The sequence below is a fragment of the Vombatus ursinus genome, unplaced genomic scaffold (assembly GCF_900497805.2).
Source record: "Vombatus ursinus unplaced genomic scaffold, bare-nosed wombat genome assembly UNPS02014799.1, whole genome shotgun sequence".
Taxonomy (NCBI): domain Eukaryota; kingdom Metazoa; phylum Chordata; class Mammalia; order Diprotodontia; family Vombatidae; genus Vombatus; species Vombatus ursinus.
The window spans coordinates 40308749-40325521 of NW_020954577.1; the positions used below are offsets into that span (position 1 = coordinate 40308749).

The 16773-nt window shown below is 37.8% G+C and overlaps 1 protein-coding gene across 2 annotated transcripts in view; it reads right to left on the reverse strand.

The window, feature by feature from the left end:
* NEK10 (NIMA related kinase 10) overlaps positions 1–16773 on the reverse strand; it is a 243601-nt gene that overhangs the window by 76873 nt on the left and 149955 nt on the right. Inside the window, exons 24-27 of one of the 2 annotated variants that reach the window (XR_003570051.1) lie at positions 7330–7459; positions 6644–6714; positions 1941–2154; positions 622–776 (exon numbers count right to left, since the gene is read on the reverse strand). Coding sequence is in view for 1 of the 2 variants with exons in the window: in XM_027872513.1 (XP_027728314.1) it covers positions 1941–2154; positions 6644–6714; positions 7330–7459 (415 nt within the window). In the remaining variant the exon portion in view is untranslated. The remainder of the gene's footprint in view (positions 1–621; positions 777–1940; positions 2155–6643; positions 6715–7329; positions 7460–16773) is intronic. The other variant, XM_027872513.1, reaches the window with a different exon arrangement.

Consider the following 16773-nt stretch of genomic DNA (forward strand, 5'->3'; position numbering starts at 1 on the left):
GGAGGGAGGGAGGAAGGAGAGGAAAAGAGGGGAGGGAGAAGAAAGGAAGGAGAGAAAAGAGGGAGGGATGGAAGAAAGTGAGGGACAGAAGGAAGGAAGAGAGGAAAGGAGGGATGGGAAGGAAAGAATGGATAGAGGGAAAGAGGGATGGGAGAAGAGGGAGGGAAGGAGAAAGAAAGAAAATGAGGGGGGATGGAGGAAAAAAGCACTTATTAAGTGCTTACTCAGGGACATGAATACGCTAAAAAAGACAGCCAATTCCTGTCTTTGGGTGTGACAAAAGAGGAGAGCCTGGCTGTGGGCCCTAGTTAGGACACTGCTCTCACTGAAGGGTCCATATGATAGATCCACGGACACTGTAGAGGGTAGTGTGTAGGACTGGCTATGAGAAGGGAACATACGAATAATGTCCACACACACATACCAAGGACATCCTTGAAGAAGGTCTGAAGGAGGCCCAGACTGCTTTTCTAAACAATATCCTAGAACAAACCACATCTAAACTGTTAGTCAACAAACATTTATTAAAGAGCTTGGTACGAGCTGGGCCATGGGCACAGGGAAGGCAGGTACACAGTAGACGAAGACAGTACAGAAAACACAACATCTTGCTGAGCCCACCTTCAGTCGACAGCTCGCCAAGGCTTTGTTGATTTTGTGGAAAGACCACTGGACTTGGAGTTATGAAGACCTGAGTTTGCTTCCTCCCTCAGAAACGCCCTAGCTGTATGACTCTGGACCAATCAATTAACCGCAGTCTGCCTCAGTTTCCTCATCTGTAAAATGGGGATAACAACAGCACCAACCTCACAGGGCTGTTTTGAGGATCAAAACAAAACTCACTGTTCTGGTGATGCTGTCATGACTGCCTAGTCAAGTCATGGCCCCACCAGTCTCTGAAGAGTTAAAATGTGGGGCAGCGGAGAGGTGCTCAGTGGGTAGAAGAAGAGTAAAGACTGAGTAAGCATTTACAAGGGAGAAGCAACATAAAAGATATTCTCTAACAGTGATATCTGGATCATGCCTTAAAGTTTGCAAAGCCCTTTATACACATTATCTCATTGGACTCTAATGACAGCCCTCTGAAGTACTATGTCAGTTTAACTGATGGGGAAACTGATGCTCTGAGATGTTAAAATAGCTTGGTCATGGTCACACAGCTAGAAAGCATCAGAAACGGCATCTGAATCCAGGTCTTCCAGTCTCCAAGTTCAGCACGCCATCCACTACTCCACACTACCTCTCGTAATATCATACTATCAGAAATATGAGCCAGAAAAGACTCTGGCCCAGTTACGTAGCTAGAGTCAAGGATTACCACTGGATAGCAATATGTTCCATTGGTATCTGGACATGAATACCTGTCAAGGTCAAGGTCAAGGTCTAACCACTAAATTCTTCATACAAGGCTAAAAGGTCAAGGTCAAGAAGGCTGTGTAGGATGTAGAAGAAAGCTGCATGAAGCTTGGAACCTCAGGACCCAAGTTCAAATCCTGGCCCTGCCATTTATTATTTATTCATTCTGAGGCAATTCACCAAACCTTGTCTAGGTCTCAGTTTCCTTATCCATAAAACAAGAAGGCTGTTGGCCTCTGAGGTCACTTCCAGCTCTAAACCTATGATCTTATAATCTGAGTGACCTACTAAGAGAAAAGTCCATCTTTGAAACCTACTACATTTACCTGCCAGCCTGTCGGGAAGGCAATTCCATCATTAAACTTATTCTGTAGAGTTGTTTCAATTCATTTTTTTGTAGCAAGAATCTGATGTTCTCAGAGTCCACAAATACATGTGCCACTGAATAATAACGAATTCTGATGTAAATATGTTAACTAGTAATATCTTTCCAAAAGTTATTGCAAGATAAATTGCAAAATTGATTTAGAAATGGCAACTGGCATATTATGGCACATCACTCTTATCTAGAAAGAGTTACTCACATGAGATAAGATCGCCAGCTCATGATGACAAGTGACAGCATTCCGGTTGGCTTCCATGAAATATCGCTGTGTGCGCCGCCTCTCCCGTTCTAGCTTCTTTTCTAACGCAAGCTGGGAAGTGGATAAGCCATCTAAATACTTCATCATGACATCAGATATCATTGAGCTGACCTCCACCACATCCGGCCGTGCTTCTGCATCAGGAGTTAAGCATCTAAGAAAAGAGCGGTCAATTACAGGATGATTCGTGTAGATCACCTTCACCTTCCCCAAGGAGGCCCTCAGTTAATCACATCATGTGTCTTCTGCCTCCATATTTTATACAGTATAGGTAAAAATGGGTTAAAATGAACACAACAAAAAACAGTTTTGAAGGAGAAAAGCAGAGATAAACAGATATGATAAAGCTTCAGGACTAGAAAGGTTGGATGAGGCAGATGGTCCCAGAAGTTCATGATACTGAGGGTGAGGGGTCTGCGAGGTGGGCTACAAGAAGACTGGAAGCAGGTATAGCAGTCTCAAGTCTCTGGAGCTCCAGCTGGTAAAACGAGGAAGGTCCTTTTCCCTCCCCCACTAGTGGCCTCCCTGCATCCCCACCCCACAGATCATGACTTCTATAGCATGAAGAACAACACGGCCAAAGCCACTAAGCTGAGCTATCTCCACATCTTAGTACAGATGCTGACAATCACAGCATATTTATACCTTCCAGTGATCATTAATGGTGTAATTATCCTTCTACTGACAAGTCCGTTGAGTTGTTAAAACTCAGATCTAATTTTTACTTCAATTACCAAATAACATCAAACATATTTGAATATCCCTCATATGTCCAAACCCCATGTTTCATATTTTGTAACAAGAACCCTTGCGCACCCATAGTCTTTATCCTGGAATCAAGGCATTGAAACTGATTTAGCTAACACATGGCTCCCTTTAGGTGCACAAATCTAAACAAAATTCTAATTCATCAGTTTTGTAATCATTCTCCCTTCTGGACCACCACAGATACTGTTTGATTTTTTAACTCTTCTTTTGTAGAATTAAAATGAGTTTTTTTTATAAGTACTTTAAGACAGCAACACATTAACAGGCTGATCAATGGAAATCCACTCATTTTTTTAACTCTTAAGATACATAGTTTGTTGGATTTAAGACCCTGGGTATAAGAAGCAAGTATAGCTTCCTTCTAGCCCGGGGCCAATGGGATTATGCTCTGGTTATATAGGGATTAGTAGGGCTAGCTTGACCACCTCTTATTTCATAAAGTTAAGTATATGAACTTGTACATAGCAGAAGTATTGAAAGATTTTCCCTCAGTTTAGACAAATAAAGCAGTGTTGAATTTCACTTTCGAATTTAAAAGTTATCCAATTCTCACTTAAATGGCAAAGATGATTACAGCTGTCATGACTGCATGCTTGACCTGGTGCTGGGTAAAGAGATGCTGTGTCATCAAAAATGCCTCCTGTAAATGTTCTCTTCATTTTGAATTAATTATAATTTTCTAAATTCTGAAATCTTAGACAATACAAATTGGTCCAGAATGCTCCTGGCCAACATGTTGTCATCCAGGAAGCAGCTTTTTTTTTTCTTAATTGAAAAAGCAATTGGAAGCTTGCATTACTATCATTATAGACAGAGATATAAGATACTTAAAGTGGAATTCTATTTAGGTCATATTCTCTATGGAGCCATGCTTTTAAGAGCCAATCTTAGAAACAATTCAAGTTTGATTGAATATGGTTTTTATCCTCAACTCACAGACTTAGAGGTAGAATCTGCCTGTCTCTAATACTCAAAACTTCAGAACTTTAGAAATGGACTGCCAGAAATATTTCTGCCAGGGGAACAAACTTAGCCCCATTTCTCTGAAGCAACTCCCTTCTCTGTCACTCTAAATGAATATTCAAGATACTAGAATCCAGGAAAAAAATACAAGTAATAATTGCATAGGATGAGAAGGGTTCCAACCTGCAATGGTAAAATTGAGGTAACCTTTCCAGGTATCAAAAATCCCAGCAGGAACTCCTCAGAGGCCACACAAGGACTGTTAACTGAATTATCTTACCCAACTTAGAAAGTAATCTGAAGGGACAGCTAGGTGGCGCAGTGGAAAGAGCACCAGCCCTGAACTCAGGAGTACCAGAGTTCAAATTCGGCGTCAGACCAAACACTTGACACTTACTAGCTGTGTGACCCTGGGCAAGTCACTTAACCCCAATTGCCTTAAAAAAAAGTAATCTGAGATGTGTATGGGTGGGGGTGAGCGAAAAGCAAGGAGAGAGATCTCCCCTCTCACCCTACTTTGCAATTTTGTTCTGGGAAGCCCTATAAGAAGAATTTCCTGCATAGAATGATGGAAGTGTCATTCAGTTTTACCTATTATGTTTTTCAATAAATGAGTACTTTGATGCTTAACAGAATGGGCAAATAAATTTTTAAAGTCTACACAATATGTGGCTTCTGTATTTTTCAAGATCTTCTTATCTTTAAAATGATTTGAAAGAATAATTTTGCTACCCATGAATGCTTCCCAAACAAAATACCAATGAGCTTATGTAACCCAGAACAGAGATGAAAGAATAAAGTGATCTGAATATTTTGTGTAGAAATGGAAACATTTTCCCATCTCCTTTTACATGAATTGGCAAAGTAAACAGACAGTAATACCCAACAATCTACAAAGGGGTAAAAATAGAGACCCAGGTGGCTGGCGGACTGGTGAGATTTATCTCCTTGTTCCCCCAGACTCTTTGAGGTTGCTAAGTTATTCTCCCACTCAGGGAAAAAAAACTACTCAAAAAGAAGTGTCACAACAACAGAATATGAATGTGCATCCCATGTGCCAACAGGAGGGAAGGGAAAAAGCAGACCTGAGGAGGGTAAACTTGAGGAGCCATCGATGACAAGTCTGTGTAGAAAGGGAGAGTGGGAAGATACCAGGGCAGACAAACTTGATCTGGAGAAATCCACAGTTTGGAACCAAAGAGAATTCCAGGAAGGATAATAAGGGAGTCTGCCAGGGAAATGGTATGTTCTAGACCAGCGGTGCCAAACTCAAATAGAAACGGGGTCGCTCATCCATACATAACAATTCCTGTGGGACGCAGATTGACTTAGTTTTCAGACCAGTGTTTTATCTGCTTTGATACATTTTATTTGTTTTGTTAAATATTTCCCAATTACATTTCTAGCTAGTTTGGGCAGCACTCAGGAGTGTTGTAGGCCTCGCGTTTGACCTCTCTGCCATAGATTACCAAGGTTCAGAGTATGAGAGCAATATCACGGGAAAATTCCCTACTCTTCTCTACATCCCCTCCTTATTCGAATGGTCAGATAGCTAACTATAAGAATAATGGAAATTATGAATATTTATACACATGAACATACATAGACACACACATATATTATATATGCACATATATACACATACACATATATTATATATACACATACATATATGTAGATAGTCTCGACATCTCTAGAGAATCTATTATCTTTTTTGTTTTAAAGAAGACTGCCCTAAAAGCAAATAATTCAATTCAATAAATGTTATTAAGTGCCTACTACGTGCAAGGCCAAAGAGAGACCCAGACAAAGTGTTTTAAGAAAATAGGAAAGGGAGGGCCTCCTCGGTTGGGGAATGGCTGAACAAATCATGCAGTATCAATGTATTGGAATATCCCCCTTATCATAAGCAACAATGAAAAGAGCAGTTTTAGGGAAATATGTCTACAATAAGAATACTCCAAAAACAAACTATTTTGAAAACCATCATAACTCTGACCAAGACAATAATAATAGTTAAAATATGTATAGTGCTTGCTACGTGCCCGGCACTCCGTGAAGCACTTTACAAATATTATCTCATTTGATCCTCACAACAGCCTTGGAAGGGAAGGGCTCTTATTTTCCCACTTTTAACGTAGCAAAGAGTTAAAAACAAAATGGGTGTCCATCAACTGGGGAATGGCTGAACAACGAGAAGAGGATCGTCCACATTTTGGCAGAGAGGTGATGGACCAGAGGGGTCCAGAATGAGACAGAGTCGTCAGACACGGCCAATGTGCTGAATTGCTTTGCTCGTTCGTTCCCTTGTTTGTTTGTCTGTTATAATGGAAGACTTCTTTGAAGAATAAAGAGAAGGAAGAACAGTGCCTGGTACACAGTAGGTGCTTAATAAATTATCTTGGATTGACTGAGTTAGTGGGTAGTAATAGAGATGTAACCAACAACAAACAACATTAATAAGACAATTAAAATGCACATAGGAGAAAAGGAAAAGAAGGTTTAAAGGGGACAAAAGCAAACCAGGCAATTTAATGACCAGTGTGTTAAGCTAAATATGTACTGTTATTAAAAGCAAATGACACATAACAAAGTATGGCTTCGTATACAATCTTTTTTTTGGTTCTTTTTTGTATACCGAAACACTGACTTGTTGATGATTGTGAAGTTCGTTTAAATAAAACATAATTTTAAACAAACTCAGATTAGTCAGATAATTGGGGCTGAATTGTTATAACTATTTTCAATACATTAGTAGCTGATAATATTCATCATTATGTAACATTAACAGTTTAAGTATACCTTGCTCACTTTTTCATCATTTACCAATCAATACAGAAGGCTGTTGGGGGTGAGTGATCCCCTTGTGCTCTCTCTTTGTAAAAATCCATGAAACTCCATAACTAAATTACCTGCTGATTATAATTGTTACTTTTTCAGAGTAGATCCCTTCTTGGACTGGTTCATATACTGCCTCTACTATCTGCAAAAGAAACATAATAGATTAAAGGGGGAATATATCCCATCTTCTCCAGGAAAATGTTAATATTTTTCTTTGGTGGAACATTTAAGACAACATGAAAAAATTATGAAATTGAAGCAGTCAGGAACAATGAGCACCATAAAATTTGTTATACTATGTTATGTTGTACTACATTATATTACATTAATCATATCAAATCATATCATATTAAATTATGCTATATTATATTACATTATATCATACCATATCATATCATACCATATTCTCTCAATAAATTACCATAGATTGACCAGCACATCTGAAAATGTAGGTTTCAACTTATGATAAAATTAATTTCATACCTATATTAAAATAGAATTTGAGATGAACTGACTCTCAATATAATTTGCTAAATATAATTTGGGAGGATGAATTTTTCAATTTAAAATTATAGGAAAATGTGGTAAAGCTATGCGTGATATGTGATTATTAGAAGAAAAGTTAAAGTACCTTTATTTATAATTTAATAAACCTCATCTCTTGACAATGTCTTAAAATCATATGTATTCCTTTAAGAGGGAAAGCACTAGCCCTCCAAGAACCCCAAGATGAGTTTGTTCTGTTAAATATGCTTACTTTCGTCGCTAAGGAGAGCATGTTGGTACTGTAGAAGGGAGGGTTCAGTGTCGCCATCTGATAGAGGATGCAGCCTGCAGCCCAGATATCAGCTTTTTCCCCATAGGGCTCACTCTTCAAAACCTCAGGGCTAAGTTAAAACAAGTAAGTCGATAAATACATAAGAAGGATAAAATGATGCAAAATTGGACTGACTTTTCAGGATGTAAACAGAGAATGAAGAGAGACATCCTTATAACTATTTCACAAGAAAACTAAGATACATGTTCACTTAAAAGTTATTCTAACCTAGAAGAACAATGTTTTAGCATTTTAAGGTAACATACAATGCTTATACTTTTACAAGAAAAAAAAACTTTCCAATGTCTTATAATAATATAATACCTAATAATGTGCCAAGAACCAAGCTTAAAGTTTAATTTGTTAATAGAAAGTAAGTAATAATTTGCAAAGAGCTTCATTATATCCACAGGCAAGTCTGCTGTGTCTCAGTTGCAAAAATGACAATCACCACATTAAAAGTTTGAAAGGTTTAGACCTTAATCTCTTCTAAAATATAAATAAAAATGCAATATCCTCTTTAGAAAAAAAAAGTCAGATCTATTTCAACTCACCAGTCATGCAAAAGGAAGAAGAAAAGAAGGAAGAAAGAGAGGAACAAGAGGGAAGGAAGAGGAGAAGTAGAGGAAAGGTATAAGGAAGAAAGAAAGAAAGAGGGTGAGAGAAAAGTAGAGGGAAATGGAAGGCAAAACAGAGAGGGAAAGAGACCAAGTGTCCCTGTCCTTACAAGCACAATGGTGACGCTACAGAGTTAGAGCACTCATCCTAACTTCAGTATTTCCTGATGCATGACTAACTGCATCCATCCCCGCCCCCCACAGACTACAAAGTTATGAGTGCATATGTGTTGACTACAATAGTTGTTGAGTAAAACTAGAAATGGACATTTATGAAAGTGGAATGGGTCTAATGTTACAAATGGCAGATGGTTAGAAATTTAATTTTTGCATCTTTAGGCTAAATCCTTTCAAAAAGTAGTAGTGAGTATGGTAAGGATGTGAAGACTTGAACATGATTACATTCTGGTATTAGTCATACCCTTTAGCTGATATATCCACAAGCATTCACTTAAACGGCAAAAAACAATGCAAAACATTTCTCCAATTCAAAGCGTACAGAATAAGTCCATAAAGTTAATTTTGACTCACTCAGGAGTGACTATTTCGATTCCAATTACTTCCAAGTTCCCATCCTTGACTAATAAGGTCAAGTTTTCAAAGAGTAGCTAAACTGCTGAAAATGTGAACACTTTAAAAATTAGATGCATTCTGCTAATTGAGTATAGCAATTATTATGTGGTAGAATAATTCAACACACATATAATGATTATGGGTTGAATACCTGATGCCTGAGAAAAAGAAGCCTGATTTAAACCTTATTAAAAATATAAAAATGTTTTCTTTTTGGAATCACCTGACTTTTCCAGCCATAGTTAAGAGACCAGACACCTATAAACTGCCTGAAGAAACATCTCTAAGGGCTTAAACATGATAGGATCAAGGACAGACACAGAAGAGACTGCATAATGACATGTCTTCCCGGCTCCTGTATTTCCAAGGTTTGTATGCCACTGGCTCCTCAGGGCAACTTCAGAAAAGATGTGCAAGGGGTGGAAAAAAAAACATGCATATGATCCTCACCTCAACTGACCCTGGGCATAAAGTGAAGCAGGCAAAATTTATTGTTGATACTCCACATTCCCCCAGACCAACCTCTCTGGACCTTTATCTCTGTTTCCTAAGCCCCTAAACCACCGCCTAGATGAGCTCCCATCACATCACTTAAATTCTTAATAACTTACAGAGGGAGTATTTGGTGACTTCTCCATACATCATTCTTTTTTCCATTTTAGCTGTAACAATATCTCCAAATGTAGGAAAGATGCTGCCAATTTTAAGTCAAACTTAAAGGAACACACATTTCTCCACATGCATCTAATTTTGGGTCTGTACTGTGGGACACATTATCTTACAATCTTTTGAAGTATCTTGGGATAAGATTTTGAACATGCATAGTACATTATTTTTTTAGAGTTGAACTAAATAACCAAAAAGCCTTTATAGAGCAAGATTAAGGAAAGAAAGAAGCTTTAGTCAATCAATCTTAAATTCTATTTAGCATCGACCAATAACCCCAGCATTATGTTATGGACTGCGGAAGAGAAAAGAGAAGGCTACACATAGATACATATACACGTACGTGTGTGTGTATTTGGACAAGGACAAACTACAGTTAATGGGCTGGGGATCAAATGCTCGATTTAAGGGCCTATTATGGTGAAAAGAGATTGATAAATCATTATCAAAACAATCAGAGTAGCTATAAATCAGTGCTGACCGGCAAGAATCAAGGAACAGATAACAGCACTGCTATTCTTTCAACAGATTTTCGATACTTCCAAGAATCTGATTTTGTCCATGAAGTTGGTCCCATTTGATGCATTTCATCAATGCAAACTATGGCCTCTCAACAATTTAAAAAGATGGTCTCCAGGAATTTCTGATCCTTTATCCGTGATCATCAACCTTTCATATCTAATAATCACACTAGCATTATCATGATGTGATAATTAGTGAGAACCCGTTTTATCTGAGTTTGCAAAAATAAAGGATTTTGTTCATTTCTGAATTTTAAGCAACAAAGGTCATCTTGAATTGTAACAAGTTTACAAAGAGTAAGGAAAAGGGGAATGTCAAGGGGTTTTTAAATTTTCGAGGTTGATACTTGTGGCCATCGCTAACATTAATTACTAAGTTCAATTTCACGACGTGATTTTTCAAAGGTTTGGCCGGATTAGCGGATGACACATCAATATGTCCGTGGATCTGGGTTCTCATCACTCCAGTCACTCCTTCCACCGAAGCAGAATACAACCGACCTGCATCTTCCTATTCCCTGCCACTGTTATCCATACCGTCCTCTCAGTTTTCAACTAAGGCTCTATCATTCCCAATTGTTGCCCATCCTGCTGGATGCTATAATCTGGGCAATGTGCACTCTTCACTAGTTTATTTTTGGTACGTGAATGACTACGGCAATCTCTTCTGATGGACAGAGCATCTCCCAACAGAGACCTTCTGATGTGCCAGAGATCAATGCAATTGGCACAATGAAACATCACAATGGGAACATTTACACGGCCTGTCTATGGGAGATCTTCCACCTATGTGGTCTTGCACAGGAAAATGCTTCTCAAAGGGTTTGCTCAGCAGAGCAGAAGCTCTGACAGACACTAATGAGTTAGAAGGAATTTAAGACCAATCTCTACCTGCTGTGTGAGCAACAACCTAGCTAATACAAGAAGACCCAGATTACATCATTCCCACATGATACCACTGTGTCTGTTTCCTCTGCCCATAGACCACTAAAAGAGGGCAAATCAAACTGAAATAATCAGATGGAAATGTCAATGGTTTGAAAAAAATCATTTTGGGCAGGGTACGAGCAGATAACAGAGGAAATAATGATTTTTACAGAGAGCACACATCCAGTACATGTACAGACACAAAAACATTTGTATGCCTCCAGACATAAGGTAAATGATACCCTACAGAATAAGCTACTATCTAATGTTGCTTTAAAAAACAGATCTGTTTCTGGAACTTAAAACCATGTCCCTTAGAGCTCATTTGTCCAGAGAGAAATTTCTTTCCAGATCTGGCTATCCTAAAGATGCCACTTTCTTCAGAATTTAAGACATCACTAAACACACTCATACATTCTGCTAACAAAGATCTATTCTACACTATCACTTTTTTAAAAATATAATTTCTTGATGCCTTTTGTCGGCATGTAAGATATAAACCATTCATATTCCATGGATGCCCTCAAAAGCAAAGACAATATGGAATTAGATGGACGATCCAAGGTGAAAGTTGGTAACTTTGTTTTTTCTATTTCTTTCTTCTTTCTGGAGATATCACCAGATGCAAACTGGTGGGGTTCTAGAATAGGAAATTTGAGAAGCAAATGACTTAGAAACCATTTCTGAATCTGTGGTGGTAACAATGGTGGTAATGGTGGTGATGGTCAGTGCTGGGGAGGAGAAGGGATATGGATTCTCCAGATTTGCTCTAAAGATGGCAAGAAAAAGTTATTCAGTGAAAGAAAAAAATGGAATTCCTGCAGGAAAGAGCTCAGAGGCCACTTGAATTGGCAGCATCAGTGTGGCAGTCTCAAGCACAAGTTCTTTTACTAAATGGTCAGTAAAACCTATTTTCTGTAAGAAATGTCCAATTTATTCAGCAATGTTGACATTTTTTGCATCTAGTTCAAATACACACACACAAATCTAAAACTAAAAGTTAACCACATTCTTCCAATCTCAATTGTGTTACATTTCATTCAAATTAAATTCAGACCTTGAAAAAAGGTCCAACTCCATCCTTATTTTACCACAATTAATTATAAAATGCTATACTCTCTTAATCTTAAAGGAAACTCATGCAAAAAAGAGCAATACTTGAAGACACTGTGTACTTCTGCTTCGATTTAATTCCCAGTCAGGAATCTTTTCTTTTTCTCATCTCTACGACCCCTACCTTCCCACTCTAGGGGAAAATGAAAATGGAAAAGAAGAAACAAGCAGTAAAACAGTTGCCAAACGTTGCAATGTTTCTGGCATCAGGCTTCAAATCCCCTAGTGGTATAACAGCTTTATATAATTACAAATAAAAACAATGAGTGAGAAAAGGAGTTGCAGAACTAGCAGTGGGAGAGAAGAGATTCTGTGAACCTCCTTGTCAGTCCATTTCTTGCCTTCCAAAAGAACACATCACAAGTCTTTGGAGGATATAACTGAGATAAGTGTTTCAAATCTCTACTACAGCTGAAAACTTACATCAATTGCTTTTTGTTTGGAAGGCCATTATGAAGACTATCACTGCTTTGCAACAATTTTAAATTTCCCTCATTGGATTGCCTAAGCTCCATCTTGGAAAATAAATGCAAGAAGGTTAGTATAATACATTTGGAAGGGTTTCTCATCTATGTGAAGACTATTAAAAATAAATGACTTTCCACAAAAAAATCCAAAGATGGTATTCAGAAAAACAAAGTTTAGCACCATTTCCCAATTTCCAAAATGATTATAGTTAAATTGTGAAAAGGTTGGGATCTTGCTAACTCAGAATTAGTAATAACTAAGACTCTTCTAAAAATCAGAGCACTCGTGTGCTAATAAAGTACTGATATTGATAGAGGCAAGGGAAGATAGGTTATTAATAACAATCTCAGCACTAGAGGAAAAAAGTTTACCAAACACATCAACAGTGGAAACAAGCATGGGAGGAAGAATGATTGACTATTTTAGAGTAAATAAAGACTATCAGCATATCCACAACTAAATTGCTAATCATACAGAAGAGAAAGGCAACAAACTTGTATTTCTTCAAAAATATTCAGCAGTTTAGAATTTTCATTAATTTTGAATAGGACCTTGGTCCTGGTAAGGTTTTATTGTAGGCTTATTTTATAGCATACAGACATCGGACTCAGTGATGAGAAGAAAAGCTTGTCTTTATTAATGTGCAACCTTGGGTGAGTCATGTCAACTCTCTGGACCTCAGAGTTTCTTCCCCTCAAAAAAAGAGTGAATTAGACTAGATCAAAGGTACTTAATCTCACTGGTATCACAGGCCCCTTTGGCAATCTGGTTATGATTATGGACTCCCTTCTCAGGATCATGTTTTTAAAGCCATAAAATAAAATACATAAGACTACAAAGGAAACCAAGTTTATTGAAATAAAATTATAAAAAAATATTTTTTTTTAAAATAAGTACGCAGATGTAGGCAAAGCAAATAACCTGCTTGAGTTTGATTTTTTTTCTTTTTGGTAACCATGCTTCAAATGTCTCTTCTTTACTGAATGACCCATCCTTTGTCATTGATGTTGAGACTGAGGTTTCCAAAGTACGTCACCATGGTTGCATCTTGAGCTCCTCTAATCTCCAGTATACCTTATTCCATTGTCTTTTGTGGGGTCTTGTGGTTCCAGATTATGCTTATGATATATGAAATTCCTTTCCTTTATATTGTAAGATCTTTCTCCTGTCACTTGGAATTGTTAAATTTAACCATGACATATCTTGCCGTTTGCAACATAAGATTTTTTGTTTTGTTTTGTTTTTTTCCCTGGTGGGGATCAATAGATTCTTCAAATGGTACTTTGTTCTCTATGTTCACAAGTTCTGGGTAGTTTTCTTGTATTACTTCTTGCAATACGGTTTTTGGTTTTTTTTCACTTATATTTTTCTGGGGGAACATATAAATCCTTAAGTTCTCTTGCTATATCTTATATTCAAGATCAATACATTTTAATTGAAAGAGACTGCATTTTCTTATAGCATTATTGCTTTTTGCTTCTCTTCGTCCAGATTGTCTTTCACTTTTGTGTATTTTTCTTCCCAATCAGTTGTTCTCTCTTTTGTTTCTTTGATGAGATTTGCCACTATGGATCCAAATTTCTCCATTATGCTGATTATTTCTGCTAAGCAGGCCATAAATTCTACACTCATGATTCTTATTTCTCTCTTGAACCCTTCACAAATATCCTATCATGATTCCGTCCTTTCATGGGAATTCAGGAGATCCTCTGCCTCACCAATGTCAATTAAGTAGTGACTGTGGCTTACAGTCCTGTGTAGTGGAAGAACTGTGTCCCATTCCACCTTGAATGGAATACCCCAAGTGCAGAACAAACCGGAGATAAGCAGAGGTCAAATACAGTCCCAACCTACCCATGCATTTATAGTTAATTCTAAATCCCCTATGTGTTTGGGAGGCCAAGTTAAGCCAAAGCAACAATAATTTGTTAAGTACCCACTACGTACCAGACAACGTGCTAAGTTCTGGAGCTACAAAGAAAGTCAAGAACAGTCCAGGCCTCAAAGAGCTCACAGTCTGATGAACCATTTCCGAAAGACCACTAGGTGGGTCTTTCTTGTCCCCACATCCTCCAGGCAAACTTGCCTCACCAATGTTGCCACTTCCCTTTGGTTACCAAGCAACAGCTACCTTAGTAAAATACTGTGACTTTCTGCTTTTGCAATCCAGAACCAAAAGACGGGACTGACTTTCTCAGCAATGTCTCTGCTGCTCGTTGGTATAAAGGCAAAAAGGGAGAGCAGGCAATATTCATGAAAGGAGGAGGAAAAAACAGCTAAATTTACTATTGCAATGACCAGGCTCTTCCTGGAGACCCCCTTCATCTCTATTTCATGTCTTTTTTGTTTCCTGGCCTCAAAGCTAAAGGAAGGGTCTGGACACTGCTTTATATTCGCTGTCCAAATACCTCCTTCCGTTAAGACAGATAAATAACAATTTAAGTCACCACTCTCCAACTTTATCCCCTTAAACAAAAGAAACAACTAATATATTTGGCAACTAGGATTTCATAGGAATGATATATGATAAAGGATTAACTCCCTAGACAAGGCAGGAGCCTTGAAAAATCCATACATCCATTATGTCTAAGATTAACTGAAACCAGAAAAAGAAATGAAAACTTTGAAGAGGGATTTGAAAGCTATAACTGAAAAAAAAAACCCACCTCTAATTGATAATACAAATACATAAGATGAGAGTAGTGGCATCCCAAGACTTTGGAAAAGAAATGTTTCCTTTTATTGCAGAAAATAACTATAAAAGAACCTAGGAAAAATCTAAATATTGAGAGATAATTAATTTTGCTAGAAGAATCCTGAATGATCAAAAGACTCCTGGAATTCACACCTCAGAAGGCCCCTCTTCCCCTAATGCCCCTCCTTAGATTGGATGGCTCCTTACAAAAATTCCAACCATCTCTTTACTTCTCACCACGCTGCCAGCTGGACTCCTCCATCACAGTCCTGCACCAGGTGTCTCCTTTTTCAGTTTCTTTTCATGTGTAGTCCTCCCCCATCAGAATGCAAGTACCTTGAGGAAGGGACTGTCTTTTCTCTTGTATTTGTAATCCCAGCACATAGCACGGGTGCCTAGCACATAGATGTTAACTAACTGATTTCCCTTTGCTGTGGGGAGGGAGAATATGTTAATTACCATAAGGAAGCTCTCCTGATAATATTGTCTCACCTAAAATTCAATATTTTGATGGATTGCTCCTTATGGGTACAGATCACAATTCATCTACATGTTACTCTGTGTGATTCTTTCCCTTGTTCCTGTCCTGGTATATCTTTGTGCTAGGACATGACCTCTCTGAGCCTCAGTGTCTTAATCTGTCAAATAAAGTAATCCAGAAAACCTAGAGTAATCAATAAACATTTGTTAAGTGCCTACTATGTGCCAGGCACTGTGCAAAGCAATGGGGATACAAAAAGAGGCAAAAGAGTCCCTGTCTTCAAGGAGCTCACAATCTATTCATGAGAAAAAAAGACCAGTTCTGTTGAGTGACCATGGAGCTCACTGAGAAGGCTCCTCAGTGTTCTGCAGGCTGATGCATCCAATATCCACAAATATCTACTAACAGGCATGTCTAAAGGGTTCTTCCCTCATTTGTTCTTTGCCCAGGCATCTTTCATGACACTTGATAACAACATATCTTCTCAGCTTTGTATTGTGTGCAGATATTATAATTGTATATCATATATAATTATTACATAATCATATAATAAAACATAATATATTACATATTAGGAACTTCTGGTGTGAAAATTCTCTCCAGTGGTCTTAGCAACTTGCCTCACTGTCTTGGGGGACTGTCTAGGGTTCCTTGGAGGTTAAGCGAATTTCCCATGATCACGGAGCCACTATTTGTCAAAGGCAGACTTGAACTCATTTGTTCCTGATTCCCAGGTCAGCCTTCTTTCCACTACGCCATGCCAATTTCTTTTCTTTTATCCACTTCTCTTATCCACCTTCTCATTTTAATGGCTTGTTTAAAATCATCAGGGTTGGAATTCTTCTGGTTAAATGACTAGTTTTCTTTTCATCTTTGAATTCTTCCTTCAGTTTGACATTGATATTGAACTTTAGTCTAGTTAGCCAATAACCTGACTGTACATAGACAGCTGATTTTGAAACAGCTCCTCTATCAGGAACCAATTATTTTCTATATGTGAAGACAGTCAACTTCATTTTTATGATGCGCTTTCATACCTGCCGTGTCCAGTGCCTTCTTTCTCTCTTCTTAAAGAATTCATGACACAGAAGTATAAGGCTTATGAATAATCTAAAAGGCTTTATTCTTTTTCATTTCCTAAACATTTTTTCCATGACAAATTTAAGCAATACGAACATCTCCGTACATAAAAAAGGAAAGAGAATTGTGTATAAAACCATGAACTTGTTACCCAAACCATGTTTTCCAATATATTTTTCCACAATCTCTCCTATTCACATATATATGTCAGTTTGTGTTTATGTGTATATGCGTATATACATA